The sequence below is a fragment of the Oryctolagus cuniculus genome, chromosome 4 (genome assembly GCF_964237555.1).
Source record: "Oryctolagus cuniculus chromosome 4, mOryCun1.1, whole genome shotgun sequence".
Taxonomy (NCBI): domain Eukaryota; kingdom Metazoa; phylum Chordata; class Mammalia; order Lagomorpha; family Leporidae; genus Oryctolagus; species Oryctolagus cuniculus.
Genome location: NC_091435.1, coordinates 48,320,365 through 48,335,309, shown reverse-complemented (window position 1 = coordinate 48,335,309; position 14,945 = coordinate 48,320,365). Strand labels below are relative to the sequence as shown.

General features: G+C 36.7%; 1 protein-coding gene across 1 annotated transcript in view; it reads left to right on the top strand.

The window, feature by feature from the left end:
- Nucleotides 1-14,945, top strand: part of PROS1 (protein S) — an 85,195-nt gene that overhangs the window by 22,810 nt on the left and 47,440 nt on the right. Inside the window, exons 2-3 of the mRNA XM_002716756.5 lie at nucleotides 9,006-9,163; nucleotides 12,121-12,145. Of these exons, the coding sequence (XP_002716802.2) occupies nucleotides 9,006-9,163; nucleotides 12,121-12,145 (183 nt within the window). The remainder of the gene's footprint in view (nucleotides 1-9,005; nucleotides 9,164-12,120; nucleotides 12,146-14,945) is intronic.

Below are 14,945 nucleotides of genomic sequence, written 5' to 3'. Positions count from 1 at the left end.
GTATTGGAGTTTATGTTGCCCTTTAGAATAGTTAACATTTGTCTTAAATAACTAGGCACCTAGCATTGGGTGCATATACACTTATTATAGTCACTTCTGCCTGTAGAATTTATCCTTGAATCATTACATAATGCACTTCTTGTCTCTTTTGACAGTTTTTTGTTAAAGTCTATTGTTTGTCATATTAGGATGGCTACACTTGCTCATTTCTGTTTTCTTTAGCATGGAATATCTTTATCCATCCTTTGACTTTCAGTCTGTGTGTCTCTTTGTTGCTGAGGTATGATTCATATAGGCAGCAAATAGATGTCTTATTTTTTAATCCATTTGCCAGTTTGTATTTTTTAATTGGAGAATGCAAGAATGTAAATGGCCACTACAGCCGGCGCACTGTGCTGATCTGAAGCCAGGAGCCAGGTGCTTCCTCCTAGTCTCCCATGCAGGTGCAGGGCCCAAGGACCTGGGCCATCCTCCACTGCCTTCCCGGACCACAGCAGAGAGCTGGACTGGAAGAGGAGCAACCGGGACAGAATCCGGCACCCCAACTGGGACTAGAATCAGGGGTGCGGGAGCCGCAGGTGGAGGATTAGCCAAGTGAGCCATGGTGCTGGCCTGGGCCATCTTCTACTGCTTTCCCAGGCCATAGCAGAGAGCTGGACCAGAAGGGGAGCAGCCGGGTCTCCAACCAGTGCCCATATGAGGTTCCAGCACCTCAGGCCAGGGCATTAACCCTCTGTGCCACAGCCCTGGCCCCATAAGTTATTTTATTCCATTGTTTCAGGCTGTTTCTAATAGCCTGAAGTATTCTAACTTAAACATTTTTAAAAATATTCTCACATAAACACTTTAAATAATAAATAATATCCTAAGAGTCAAAAAGGAACTCATTGTGATCTGGGTTCTTTCTAAGTCTATAAGCACACTTCAGGCTTGCTTATTTCTGAGATCTAAGGGATCTGCCAAGAGTGGAATATTGCAGAATTAGGCCAGTGCTTTCACTGTTGCCTTTTAAAATGTCCAAGAACCCTTTGCCTGTTGATTTTCTAAACATCGATACAGACACGGGCCAGTGATCTAATAATATTGATGCCATCCTAACAAAATAGGTCACATGGAACAACAGCAAAACATTTCCTGTGCGGTAGCCTCTGGTCCATGACGTCAAAATCAAATGTTTTGGTGTTTTAATGGATATGAGATAAAGAAGACAAGGGAAGCTGACTGTGTGAATTTGTTCTTGCGTGTTATGAAACAGACCTGCTTTAGCTTCAAGAAGTACAGCTAGTTAGCCGCATAGTAGTCCAGAGAAGAAAAAAAATGTGTTATGAAATTTTCCTTCTTCATGTCTGAACTCTGAATCCCTTCAAATGAAGTATTTTCCCTGTATCATTTACCAAGAGCAAATAAATCAAAGAAATAGCCAATGTAATGTTTTCTGAATAATAATTTGCCTGTTCCATCTTTTGGGTAAAAATGTTGTTTACGAGCGAATAACCAGTACCTACTGCTTTCTCTTTCTAAGGCTGAGTCAAAGTTTTAATCATGTGCAGACAGTAGCAAAGTGATTTACTTGTATTTATTTGTTTTTCTAGAATAGGGAGTGTTAATTAAAGTTATAATTAAACCTCAAGTAAGGAGAGGTCAATTTCACTCTGTGGTGGCTAAACAGTTCAGGCATTGTTTTCCTCCTGGTTCACTGATCTGTTCCAGGATAGGGGTCAGTGGTCACTTAAAAGAAATGCTACCCGTGGCTTTCTTAGTTTGAAATAAATGCCAATCCTCTCTCCTCTAATCCAAATCTATTAGCATTCACTTTTATGCATGCAGTATGTAAATCACACATTATTTCTTCTTTTTCTTTTCTGGATTTAAATCCATATCCATATCTATCTCTTATGATTTTCGACTCTTAAATTATTTTTCGTCAGCCTATTTATTGTTGGGTCCCCTGACTTGCTCAGCAGCATGATGCTTAAAATGAAACAAAATGCAAAATTTGGAGAAAAGCAAGTGTAGTAACCCTCCTTTAAAAAAAAAAAACCACTTTTATATTATTTGACAGGTAGAGTTATAGGCAGTGAGAGAGAGAGAGAGAGACAGAGAGAAAAGTCTTCCTTCCACTGGTTCACTCCCCAAATGGCCGCCATGGCTGGCGCTGTGCCTATCCGAAGCCAGGAGCCAGGTGCTTCCTCCTGGTCTCCCATGCGGGTGCAGGGCCCAAGCACTTGGGCCATCCTCCACTGCCTTCCCGGGCCACAGCAGAGAGCTGCACTGGAAGAGGAGCAACTGGGACTAGAACCGGGTGCCCAGGTGGCATGCCAGCACCGCAGATAGAGGATTAACCAAGTGAGCCACGGCTCTGGCCCCTAAAAACAAACTTTATAAAACATTGAAAAGCATAACATATATATGTGTGTGTGTGTGTGTGTGTGTAACATTTCATTCTGAAAGCTAGCACAAGATTTTCTGAAAATTACTGATAATTGTGTGGACTGATGAACGCTTTTTTGAAAACTTGTTTGAAAACTGACATTTAACCTACAGGTAAAAATGCCCTTGTCCCACCCTGGCATCCCTGGGTTTGATTCGTGCCTCCGGCTCCTGACTCTAGTTTGCAGTACAGATCCCGGAGGCAGTGGTGATGGTTCACATAATTGAGCAGCTGCCATTCCACCAAGTTTCCGCTTTGGCCAGTCTCTGCTTTTGCAGCTGTTTGGAGAGTGAACCACCAGATGAGAACCCAACCCTATTTCCCATCACTCTGTGCTTCAAATAAATTAATCAGTTAATTAAAAATGACCTATCCTTGTGTTTTTCTTAATTCCTGCAGCCTTCAGAGGATTTAATTACTCCATCCACCTGACAGTTGGAAATCATTTGTAGTAGAAATCATTATGAAAAAAAATTGAAATATTTTAATGTTAATTACATTTGATTGTTTTAAACATGCCTAATCATTCGTTTCCTATCATTAATAACTAAAGGTTTTTTTCTGTATTGTGTGTAATTCTGTTTTTCTCCAGCTTTGTTTAGGGGAAATATCCAGGTGAGGCAGGATTATGTCTCAGAATATTATCTGGTTGTTCTCTCTATTTGTATGGTTAAAGCCATTTTCCCTACCGTGTCAAACACTGAAGCACAAACAAAGATAAAAACACTCTGCCAGCCCAAATGCTAGCCAAAGATTGTTTTCTCAGACACATTCTTCCCGAGGCAGTTTTCATTCTTGGGATGCCAGATAGAAAGGGCAAGGAGAAGCAGAAGGCAAAACCAAAGCAGAGATAACTGGAGGGAGAAATACAGAAGACAAGAGGGAAAGTGCAAGAGCTTCAGCAGCCGAGCTGTCCTAACACTTGAACCCTCTCTCACCTGACCCCTGTCCCATATCTGCCTGCTCAGATTTGGCAAACCAGCAGACTTGTGGCCTGCCCTCCCTGAACAGACAGGAGCCATACAGGACAATTAAGTGGGTAAGGGGACTTGAGCAAAGAAATCGCTCTTCACCAAGTTGAAACTGAATTGAGCAGTGAGAAATCTGTCTGTAAACAGTGGCCATGCCAACTCCACATACCTTATTATGGGTACTTTTATGAAAACAATAACAATAAATTACTTTTTGTATATAAGACAATTGGATTTATACTCATAAACAACAATTCTACCCCTGATATGAAGGGCACAAGTAAAACCTCTAGATGATTTCAGGAAGATTTCAACTAATGTTTGAACAGTGCTTATGTTATCACATTTAGGGGTAATTTTCCACCTGCTATAGTCACTGTTTTGATGAAGGGATGACTCAGATAAGTTTAAAAAATCAATCAAACTCAGTCATACTTATCTGGAAAGACATAGCACAACATTATAATCTAATGTTTTGAACCTGAATGTAACACTTTCCAAGCAACATAGTTGGGTTTTAACAAGGACTTTTTTGAAATACTTCTTAAACCAAAGAAATGAAACAAATGATTAGGAATAGTGTAGTCATAAATACAAAAAGAGAACAGGTTGTGAACTTGGGAAAATTGAGTCAGCTTCAGCCTACTCATGTATGAGATGAAAAATTGTGGTCCGCTTAGCACTGTTGCGACTAGGATTAGAAGGAGATAATGCAAACATGCCTTTATGTGCTTATGTTTCATGATCATTATTCTGATAAATAATGAAACTTTTTAGACATTCCTACAGACCAATTGGCTGGATAATTTTTGGCTGAAGGACTTTGAACTTGCTAGTAAAATCACTCTAACCACATAAAAGGGTAATTGTTAGTGGAAAATGGAATTAAAAGATGTATATTTTGATGCAAAAACATTTTGATATTATGCATAGTTTCTTCAGTATATGCATTTTCAGGAACATTTTAATGACTGCTAATATGAGTGTATTTCAAATTTGCACCAAAATAGACATCTTTTGTTTTTAAAGGTTTGTTTGTTTGTTTGAAAGGCAGAGAGTTACAGAGTGACAGAGGTGTAGAAAGAGAGAGAAAGATCTGTTCACTGGCTCACTCCTCAAATGGCTGCAACGGCTCAAGCTGGGCCGATCCGAAGCCAGGAGCCAGGAGCTTCTTCCGGGTCCCTCATAAGAGTGCAGGGGCCCAAGCACTTGGGTCATCTTCTACTGCTTTCTCAGGCCATAGCAGAGGTAGATCAGAAGTAGAGCAGCTGGGACTCGAACATATGGGATGCTGGCACTGCAGGTGATGATTTTACCCACTATGCCAAAGCACTGGCCCCTTAATTCTTTTTTCTACTAACTTTTTGAAATACTTTTGTACTTGGCTCATCCTGCAGTTTAGGAGACTCCTTTGAAAACACACTGTGGCTGGCGCTGTAGCACAGTGGGTAAAGCCCCTGCTTGCAGTGCCGGCATCCCATATGGGTACCGGTTCGAGTCCCAGCCGTTCCACTTCCCATCCAGCTTTCTGCTATGGCCTGGGAAAAGCAGTGAAAAATGGCACGTGCTTTCTTTTTGAAAAAAGTTAAGTATATAACATGTCAGTGTCAGACTACACTTGTCTCTAAATATCTGTGTGAGATTGGTTCCAGGACCTTTCACAGATACTGAAATCTCAAACCCCTTGTACAAAATGGTATAATATTTGTGTATAAAGTAAACACATCCTCTCATATACTTTACATCATGACTAGATTTCCAATACCTATTACAATGTAAATGCTATGTAAATAGTTGTTATACTGTATTGTTTCAAGAATAAGGACAAGAAAAATCTGCACATATACACACACCCTGCCCCCGTAAGCTCAACTCCACAGTACAACTCAGAGCAAACAACATTAAAAAAAAAATTTCCATCTGAAGTTGGTTGAATCCATGGATGTGGAATGTGAGTGTGGAATCCTCAGATACGATAGGCCAGCTGTACACAGAAGGAAGAGCACTAGACTAAGAGAATGAGTATACAGTCCCCGACTTACGATGATTTGACTAACAGTGTTTTGACTTTACAGTGGTGTAAAAGGCATATGCATTCAAAAATGTACTTTGAACTTTGAATAGGGGGTAAGATACTCTTGTAGGTGGCTGAGCTGCGGCAGCTCCCAGTTGCCTGCCCTGTCAGGAAAATAACTCACACTACAGTGTCCGGTGTTCCAAAGCTGGAATGTTTGCTAGGTTAGGGGTGTTAGCTGTTTTTTCAGCTTCACAATAGGCATCCATATTTGAATTTCATTTGCATAACTTGTTAGCCCTGTGACTTTGGGCTTTCAGCTTCAATCTCTCAAACAGGAAAATGGGGATAATTCTTTCCTGTGGTTTATTTCTTTGTTTATATACAGATCAAGTTAGAGTCTGGAGTTGTAGCATAGCAGGTTAAGCCTCAGTCTGCAGCACTGGTGTAGCATCAATCTCCCTGCTAATGTGCCCAGGAAAGAAATGGAAGATGGTCCAAGTCCCTGGGCCCATGCCACCCATGTGGGAGACCCAGAAGAAGCTCTTGGCTCCTGGCTTCTGCCTGGCCTACCTCTGGTTGCTGTGGCCATTTTGGAAGTGAACCAGCAGGTTGAAGATCTCTCCCTCTGTCTAAGCTTCTCATTCTCTGTAACTCTTTCAAATAAATAAATAAATGTTTTGAAAAAATTTAAGTGTAATAATACATGCTTTGAAAACTATTAAGTAGCATGTCAATTTAAAACATCATTGGGATGGACCTAGATGAAATAAAACAGATATACAAATTTGGTACAGCATATTTGGACAATTAGTTTTATTATTTGTTAGCAATTGTCCTTTAGATCAGAGGTATATTTTTTTTCTTTTTGATAATTCTCTTATAAGTAGAGGCAATAAAACTTCCTGTTTTCTGGGAAGCCTCAAATAATAGTGGGTGATTTGCAGATCTGAATGTTAATGCCTATGACCTACTACTAGTTTTTGTTGTTTATTAACTTTATAATTTAGGGCAAATACATTGCATGCTCTTTACCTTAGTTTCATCATCTCTAAAATAACAAAGTTTATTCTGTTTCCTTTAAAACACACCTTGGTTCTCCTTAAGTGGTTGAAAACATCCCCTTTCACAGACATGAATGTAGGATGTGTTGTTACACTTGGTCTATGTTTTATATTGGTGGTCCCTGCAGAGAAAGCGATCTGAAAAATCAATATTCGGCTGTTTGTTCCAGAAAGTATTTTATACGGAAGAAATAGCAAGGAGTGAATGTTTATGGAGGTTTTGTTTTCCTAAGTGAATTTGACCTTTGTTTTGTTATTGAATCAGTGCATTCATAATTCATTGAAAGTTTTATTGATTTTCCCAGAAAGATTCACACATTTGCTTTGTAGTTCAGAAGGCCCAAGTCTTTGCTGTATTTATTACAGAGTACAAACTACTTCAAATAAACGAGCTAATTGCCCTGTAAGACTTTTTTGTTGTTGAGAGAGCTGTCATTTATCAGTCAGTAATACAATTGGCAGGTAGCATACCCATGGCGTCCATGTGTTATATATATATACCTACAGCCTTGGTTCTATCCTTATTTTAAAGTGCAGTGATAAAAACAATAAAACATAGTGTTATCAATGCAACCCCAAATTCTATGTTGGGAAATGAAGTAATACTACTTCACTTTTGAAATTTTTCAATTTTTCATTAATACCTATGGTGAGAATTTTTAAAGATTTATGTATTTGAAAGGCAGAGTGAAATGGAAGACAATATAAACACACACATACACACACATTGTGGGAGAGAAAGAGAATGAGAGATTTCGTCTTCTATCCTCTTTCATCTTCCACCCCCATCTGGTTCACTGCACAAATGGCCACAGCAGCCAATTAAGCCTGGCTGAAGCAAGAAGCCAAGAATTCCATTCAGGTATCCTACATGGGTGGTAGGGGCCCAAGTATGTCTGCTGTCTTCTACTGCCTTCCCAGGCTCCTTAGGAGGAATCTGTATCAGAAACAGATCAGCCAGGACTTGAACCAGTACTCTGTAAGAGATGCAGATGGCAGCTTACCCCACTGTGCCACCACACTGGCCCCAAGGTGACAATTGATTAATTAGTCCTTTTGCTTTTATTTGTTATTATTTACCAGGTAAGGAAATCAGGAATAGAAAAGAAAGCAAACCATATTACTTTCTTATCTTCTTAATGGAAGAACTGTTTTTATTAAAGTAAGGCATAAAAAACTACTCATAGATTTTTATTTGTGCTTTTTAAAATTTCTCATTTAAAAAATTACGTCCTATTCATCTAGTAAAATAATAAAACCAAAATTTCAGGTTTTCCATTCTTTTCTTCAAATATAGTTGCTGTTAGCATTTAGAGCATGTTTCAAAGTCTTCTGTATGTAAGTGTCCCAATGATATTTACACATCTACAGCTTTAGCTGATAAAAATATAGGATTATGCTATGGGTGTGGCTTTCTATAACTTGCATTTTTAAATTGTTTCTGAAAGTTCTCTGTATAAGAGTATCCTCCTTTTTTTAAAAAAAGAATAATTATTAATTTATTTGTGAGATAGACAGAATTCCCACTGGCTGGTTCACTTCCCAAATGCCTGTGATGGCTGGGCCTGGGCCAGGCCTAAGCTTGGAGCTGGAAACTCAGTCCAGGTCTCCCACATGGGTGGCAGGGACCCAGCTATTCAAGCTATCACCTTCTGCATCACAGGGTACATAAGCAAGAAGCTGGAATCAGAAGCAGAGCTGGCTCATGAACTCAGGCACACTGGTAAGGAATGCAGTTGTCCCAACTCTCATTTTAACTGCTAGGCCAAATGCCCACCCCGATCATCCTTCTTTTTTAACAATAGCACATTATTCCACAGTTCAGAAATATTAGAACTTATTTTTTCTTTCTCATTCTGAAAGATATGTAGAATGTTTCTAATTTGTTGATTTTATGAGCAGTTTTCCTTTATATTTCATTTGTATTGTTTAAATTATTTTGTATATAGTCTTGCACATTAACATATTGGTTGGCTTATTGTTGTTCTTGCTTTTAATTTGCAAAAGTGACTTACAAATTCTAGATGTAATTTATCCCATGCGATGAGTTTTTTTTCCCTTCAAGGCTCTTACCTGGTATTGAACTTTGTTATTTTGTTGGTCATTTGTTTGAAATTTTTAATGTAAATTTACAAATTTTTCTTTGCCTTCCATATTTTGTGCTTTGCATCTGGTTTCCCTTTTTCCATGTAGTCTCGTTTTCCTGTTGGTATGTGTAATCCAATGTTTTAGTTTATCAAGTACATTGCAAATAGCTGATTTTACAAAGCCCTATATTTCTTTAACTCCACAGAGATGCCAAAAGTTTTCCATTCAGATTGTGAAAATGTATTACTGTTACTTTAAAGGTAGTGTGAATATGACTTCTGCCATAGTTGTTTACTGTGATGTCTCTTCCACTGTAACAGGCAAACTTTCAATGTGTGGACAGAAAAAAAATGTTTAATTCTAATTGTTTAATAAAATAAATGTTAGGTAGAGGAATCAAACATTTTTTATTCATATCAATTTATTTTTTTCTTCAGTTTTAACGAAGCAACATGCTTCACAGGTCCTGGTAAGGAAACGTCGTGCAAATTCTATGCTTGAAGAAACCAAAAAGGGTAATCTTGAAAGAGAATGCATTGAAGAATTGTGCAACAAAGAAGAAGCTAGGGAGGTCTTTGAAAATGACCCTGAAACGGTAAGAATTTATAACAACTCTCAAGTACAAACACTTAGGCACATAATTACAGACTGAATATTTCCAGTTTGTGTTCCATTTTAAAGTTAAATTTTTGCATATCATGTTCCATAAGTAACCACTTCTATTTTAAAAGCAGGTGACTTTCAAGGAAAGTGGGCTTAATAGGAAGACACTACCCTGTGTTCTAACCAAATGAAGATTCATTTACACTTCATTATCAGCAAATAGTATTGACCTTGTGGTTTGCGAGTATTTTCTCCCAAAGAAAATTTGGAGTGGTAAAGAGGGGGACATCTCAAGTATAATATGTGTCTTTGCTTCTGTTGTTATCACTATACTTCCTTAAGTCTTTCCATTGACATTTACTTTTAAATAAATTTTAAGGCTTTAGAAAACAGGGCCATCTGGGCAGGGGGGAAGGTAGGGTGGGAAGTAGCATTATGCTCCTAAGTTTGTATTTATGAAATACATGAAATTTTTTCACCTTATATAAATAAAAATATTAAAATATCTATATTATTAGAGTAAAAAAACAGGGCCATCGAATACAGAGGTTGGTATATAGCAGGTATTCTGTGACTGCCTAATGAGAACTTCATTACATTACTGTGCACACTGAGTATGCTTTCATGTATTCTACAAATCCCTGGAACGACTCCTGAGCTCACTTTATACAGCAGTAATTTCTGAAATTACAACATATGCCTCAATGTGTAACATTTTCTAAGTTTATATAGAAAAAAATAATCCTAAAGACCTGCGGACACCTATCATATGGGAATGTGGGATTCCCAGCTCTTAGCTTTAGTCTCCTAATTTTCCTAAGGGAGGATGTTCTGTAATGTTCTAAAAGCAGTAGAAAAAGTAGTCCCTCTAACAATGAGTTTGAAGGTGACCTTGAGAATTTAGTTCTGATAGCCTTCAGGGAGACTTCAGATCCTTTTCCTGAGGTGAAACCAGGAGGAAAGAGGGGTGGGAAACCTGTACAAAGTGCTTCTGTGCCTCTGCCATTGCACCCAGGTCCATGAGAATTGATTAAAGATAATGAGCAGATAATGTTTTCCTAAACTTGTATTTTCTGGTGGTATTCTTTAATTCTTTTTACTACCATCTTTTCTAAAAGTTTCAAAGATAAAGTTTTATACTGTCCAAAATTGAATAAAAATATTTCTCTCTGTTTTGTTGCCTTTTTTGTGTGTGGATTAACAATTGACAAGAGAAAAATATGCACATGTTATAATAGAGTGGAAATTTATATATAATACATATGTACAGTATGTAAGTATGCATGTTTTCTACATATTTTACCTTTCTTAATAAGAATAAGTACTTATATAGTATAAATTATATAAATTCCCTTACTAAGAAGGAATGTACTATAAAGAGAAGGCTTCAAAATATTCATGGAAAATGGAATTAAAATTAATGTGAATTTTCTATGAACCTTTTGAAGAACCCTCATAGATACAATGTCATATATATATTTACATATACATACACACACATTTGTATATTGGAGTGTGTGGATACATATGCATACATTGTTCTTTATGGAAAATTTAAATATATACCAAAATAGAGAGAACAATATAATAAACTCCAATATATCACCCCCCCTTCAACAATTATCAACAACAATCTTGCATTCCCATTTTGCCTATTCTCACTCCATCATTCTAATTTTTATTTTGCTGGAATATTTCAAGGCATGTCTATGTATCCAAGATATTATTTTGCTATACAACCCAGGAAATACTTGACTAGGACTTCTAACAGTGTAGATGTGTTCTTAATAGCTTAGTCTTAGTAATAAAATGGGAGTGAGGTAGATCATATGGAGATGAGGAATGTTATGGCAAAAGAAAACTCAATAGCATTTCTTTGTCTCTGCTAACTGTAACGTAGGTCTCATTGACAGAAGAGAAAGAGATGACAGAGAGAAAGGCAGAAGTGGGAGAAATGAAAGGAATAGTACATGAACACTTGTTACTATTTATCATTTTCTACCCTATTCCTACCACTCCAGGCACATCTCTGGAAACCCCACCCACATTCCCAGTCTTCACCCTATTGCCTACCTCATTCACTGTTCCTAATATATTCATTTCACTATCATATCATCACCTTTTGAAACCATTTGTTGTTGCTTATCCTGGATGCTCTTGTGTAGAAGACTAGATTGTTGCCTCAACTGCTTGGTAGGAGATTCCGTCCTTATAAGATAAGTGGAGGGCCAGTTTATATATGAGAGGAAGAAAGAATGAGGGACTAGTTTTGTCCAGTATGAAGATATTCTGTATTTACTGAATTGGAGCATTGAGTATGCTTTTGAATATTTGTGTAGAAATTCTGGTATCTTGTGAATTGCTTTCATTCTATTAATGCTACACATTATTTACATCATGGCTTAAGAATGCTTTTATGAAGCAGCCTGGGAAACTCATGGTTGGGAATTTTTAACATTTTTCTCCCTTTGGTAATGCACATTCCTTAAGTGAAATTACTGATTTACAGACAAACTTTCAATACAGACCCAATTTATAAGTAAGTTATTACATGTACATGAGATGCTACAAAATAAATGTCCAATTTAATTCACCTCAAATTATGTCACTATTATTCAACATTAAATCTGATTTGGGGAATTCATTATATAAAATGTGTTTTCCATAAATCTAATCACTATGAAAGAATTAGCATTTTGTATCTTAAATAGAAACTGTTTGTAAATTAGACGCTTTTGAAATGTGATTTAGTTGACCAATATTGCTTTAAGTCTAAGCATTTTGTTGGTTTAGTTTTATTATTTTATATATTCTTGTTATAATGACAGTTAATATGATTATGTGATTTATTTACATCTTTGGTGTAAAACACATTATGAAATTAAGTTTTAAGTTTATAATAACATTTAAGCTTTCTAAAATATGTTTTCTTCTTTTCTTTTCTTCTAGGATTATTTTTACCCAAAATACTTAGGTGAGTTCAAAGGATCACAACTAAATAATCTTTTTTTTAAGATTTATTTATTAATTTGAAATTCACAGTGACAGAGAGGGAGAATAAGAGAAATAGAGATAGAGAGAGAGAGAGAATTTTATCTACTGCTTAACTCCCCAAATTGCAACAACAGCTGGGCCTGGACCAGGCTGAAACCAGGAGCCTGGAACTCCATCCAGGACTTCTACATGGGTGACAGGGGCCCAAGTACTTGGGGCATCTTCTGCTGCTTTCCCAGGCGCATTAGCAAAGAGCTAGATCAGAAGTGGAGCAGCCTGGATGTTAACTGGGTCTCATATATTGGATGCTAGTGTCACAGGCAACAGCTTAACCTGCTATATCACAACTGTATAATCTTAAATGTGGAAGGAAACTTATATATTCCATCCAATATTATTTCACTGTTCATGGGAGTGAAACTATTTGGTATGCAATGCTGCTGTCCTTTTATTTAAATACACGTAGAAATATTTGGAATGGTTCTTTAACTCATTTTTTGTCTGTTTCATAATGTCATTGGGCTGATAGTCGTATTTAAGTATCTAGATTTTCTATAAGAATGCGATTTTTCATAGATTATCTTACCTGAAAGGAAATATCTCTAAACCCTTTCAATATTACATTTAAATAATTGTCATTTAAATATTTCTAGAAATCATTACAGGTTCTCTCTTTCCATAGCATTTCATCACTACACATTACCCCATCTATGTTTTACTTTTGTATATAATTCTGGGATTTCAAAAGAATGAAGTGTTTCCATACCCAAATAGATTACATGACTTCAATTAAATATCACTGAAGGTAATAAACTCCAATTTGTTTTAAGCAGATACAGAAATATTTTATATTATTATTACTTGGGAGAGTTGTGAACATTTCTAAACAATAAAAGTAGATTATGATTTGTGCACCTGTCTCTCAAGTGATTCTTTGTCGGTCCAGAACAGTGAATGGTATCTCCCTCCTCCCTTTAGATTCAGAGTATTTCTTATTTGTGCATCTTTCCACCCCATTCTCAACACAGCCAACTTGAAATGGAAAATAAATCTTATTTGAGAAATAATGTGCAGAAATGGGCTCTGCTATACATTAACAACTATTTAGCTTAGAATTGTTGATACAATTTTATAACTAACTTTGTTTTTAAAGATTTATTTGTTCATTGGAAAGACAGAGTTATGGGGAGAGAGAGAGAGAGGATGAGAGAGAGAGAGAGAGAGAGAGAGAATGTCTTCCATTCACTGGTTCACTCCCCAGATGGCTGCAATTGTAACAGCTAGGGCTGGGACAGGAGCAAGGAGCCAGGAGCCAGGAACTCCATTAGTTTCCTATGTGGGTGGCAAGGATCCAAGTAAGTGGGCCATCTTCAGGCGCATTAGCAGAAAACAGGATCACAAGTAGAAAAGCCGGAACTTGAACCTGCACTCAGATCTGGGATGCCAGCATCAGAAGCAGCATCTTAATCACTGTGCATAACAGCTGCCCCTACTTGTAGGTTTTAAGGTTCCAAGATAGTTATAATCTCATATTTGTGGTACATCTTGGGCCAGGGAGACTCAGCTACAACATACTATATTGCAGTGCACCCTGTCACCACTGTAAGATTCAACTCAGTGGTATGTCTCTTCAGAACACTGCAAGATCTTAAAATTATTTACACTCTATCATATAGTTTTCTCATCTGCCAAGTGGATAGAAATAATTCATCTAATAAGTTCCTCACAAGAAATAAAATAAGGTAATGTGTTCAAAACACTCAGTAAAATATGGCATGTCAGCCTTGATTTTCTTCCCGGACTTCTCTATTCTTGTTTTCTTTCCTTTATTTCCCTTTTCTAGCTACTAATATCAAACTTAAAGAATGTCTTTTCAAATTGTAAAGGGACAAAATTGTGAGGTGATGTTATTTGTGTCTACAGTTACGAAAATGCAGCAAGATTTCTAAAACCTTTAACCGCTATATTTTAGACAGATGCATATATCTGTGAAAAGGCCTCTCCTTCTGTTAAGCCGCATGTGACTCATTACTTTCTAAAACAAAAACTTTTTGCATTGCTAAGGCGAAGAGTGAGAATATCAAGACCATTACAGCTTCTCAAATTTAGATAAAAATTTAAATATAATTAAAATATATTTAGAATAGATTGTCAATTTAAAATTATAAGCTTGCATTTAAAAATATAATATTAATTGTTGCCTTCTCATGTAATGAGACTGTTTTTGTAGGAGCGATACATTAGCAAATGTACTTCTGTGATCAGTGAGTACACTGGCTAAAGATAAATAATATTTCAGTTCGAAATTTGTGTTTGGGGAAAGATCCTTAAATAAAATAATCTTTTTTTCCTTTTATCTCTCTCAGCTTCCTCGTTTCTGGCTCTGCTGAACTGTCTCTTCTCTTTGCCTATCATATTTGGCAGCATAATAGAAGACAAAAGTACAAAAAAAAAATCCACAAAAACATAAGATGTGGCCTCTAATCGAAACCTAAAAGTTGCTAGCTGTTTCATGTTAAGCAGATTATTTAACTTTTCCGCTTCTGTACTTTTTTTAAGTGTATGCTGAAACTATATTTTCTAACTTTAGAACTCTTGAAATATAAAAGAAGTATATATGTGGAAGTAGATTTTATACTGTGTTCAACTTCAAATGTTAAGTATTTTTTTAAAATTAATTAATTTATTTTAAAGGCAGAGTTAGAGAGAGATTGATTTTCCATCTGCTGATTTACTCCCCAAATGGCTACAATGCCAGGGCTGGGTCAGGCGATAGACAG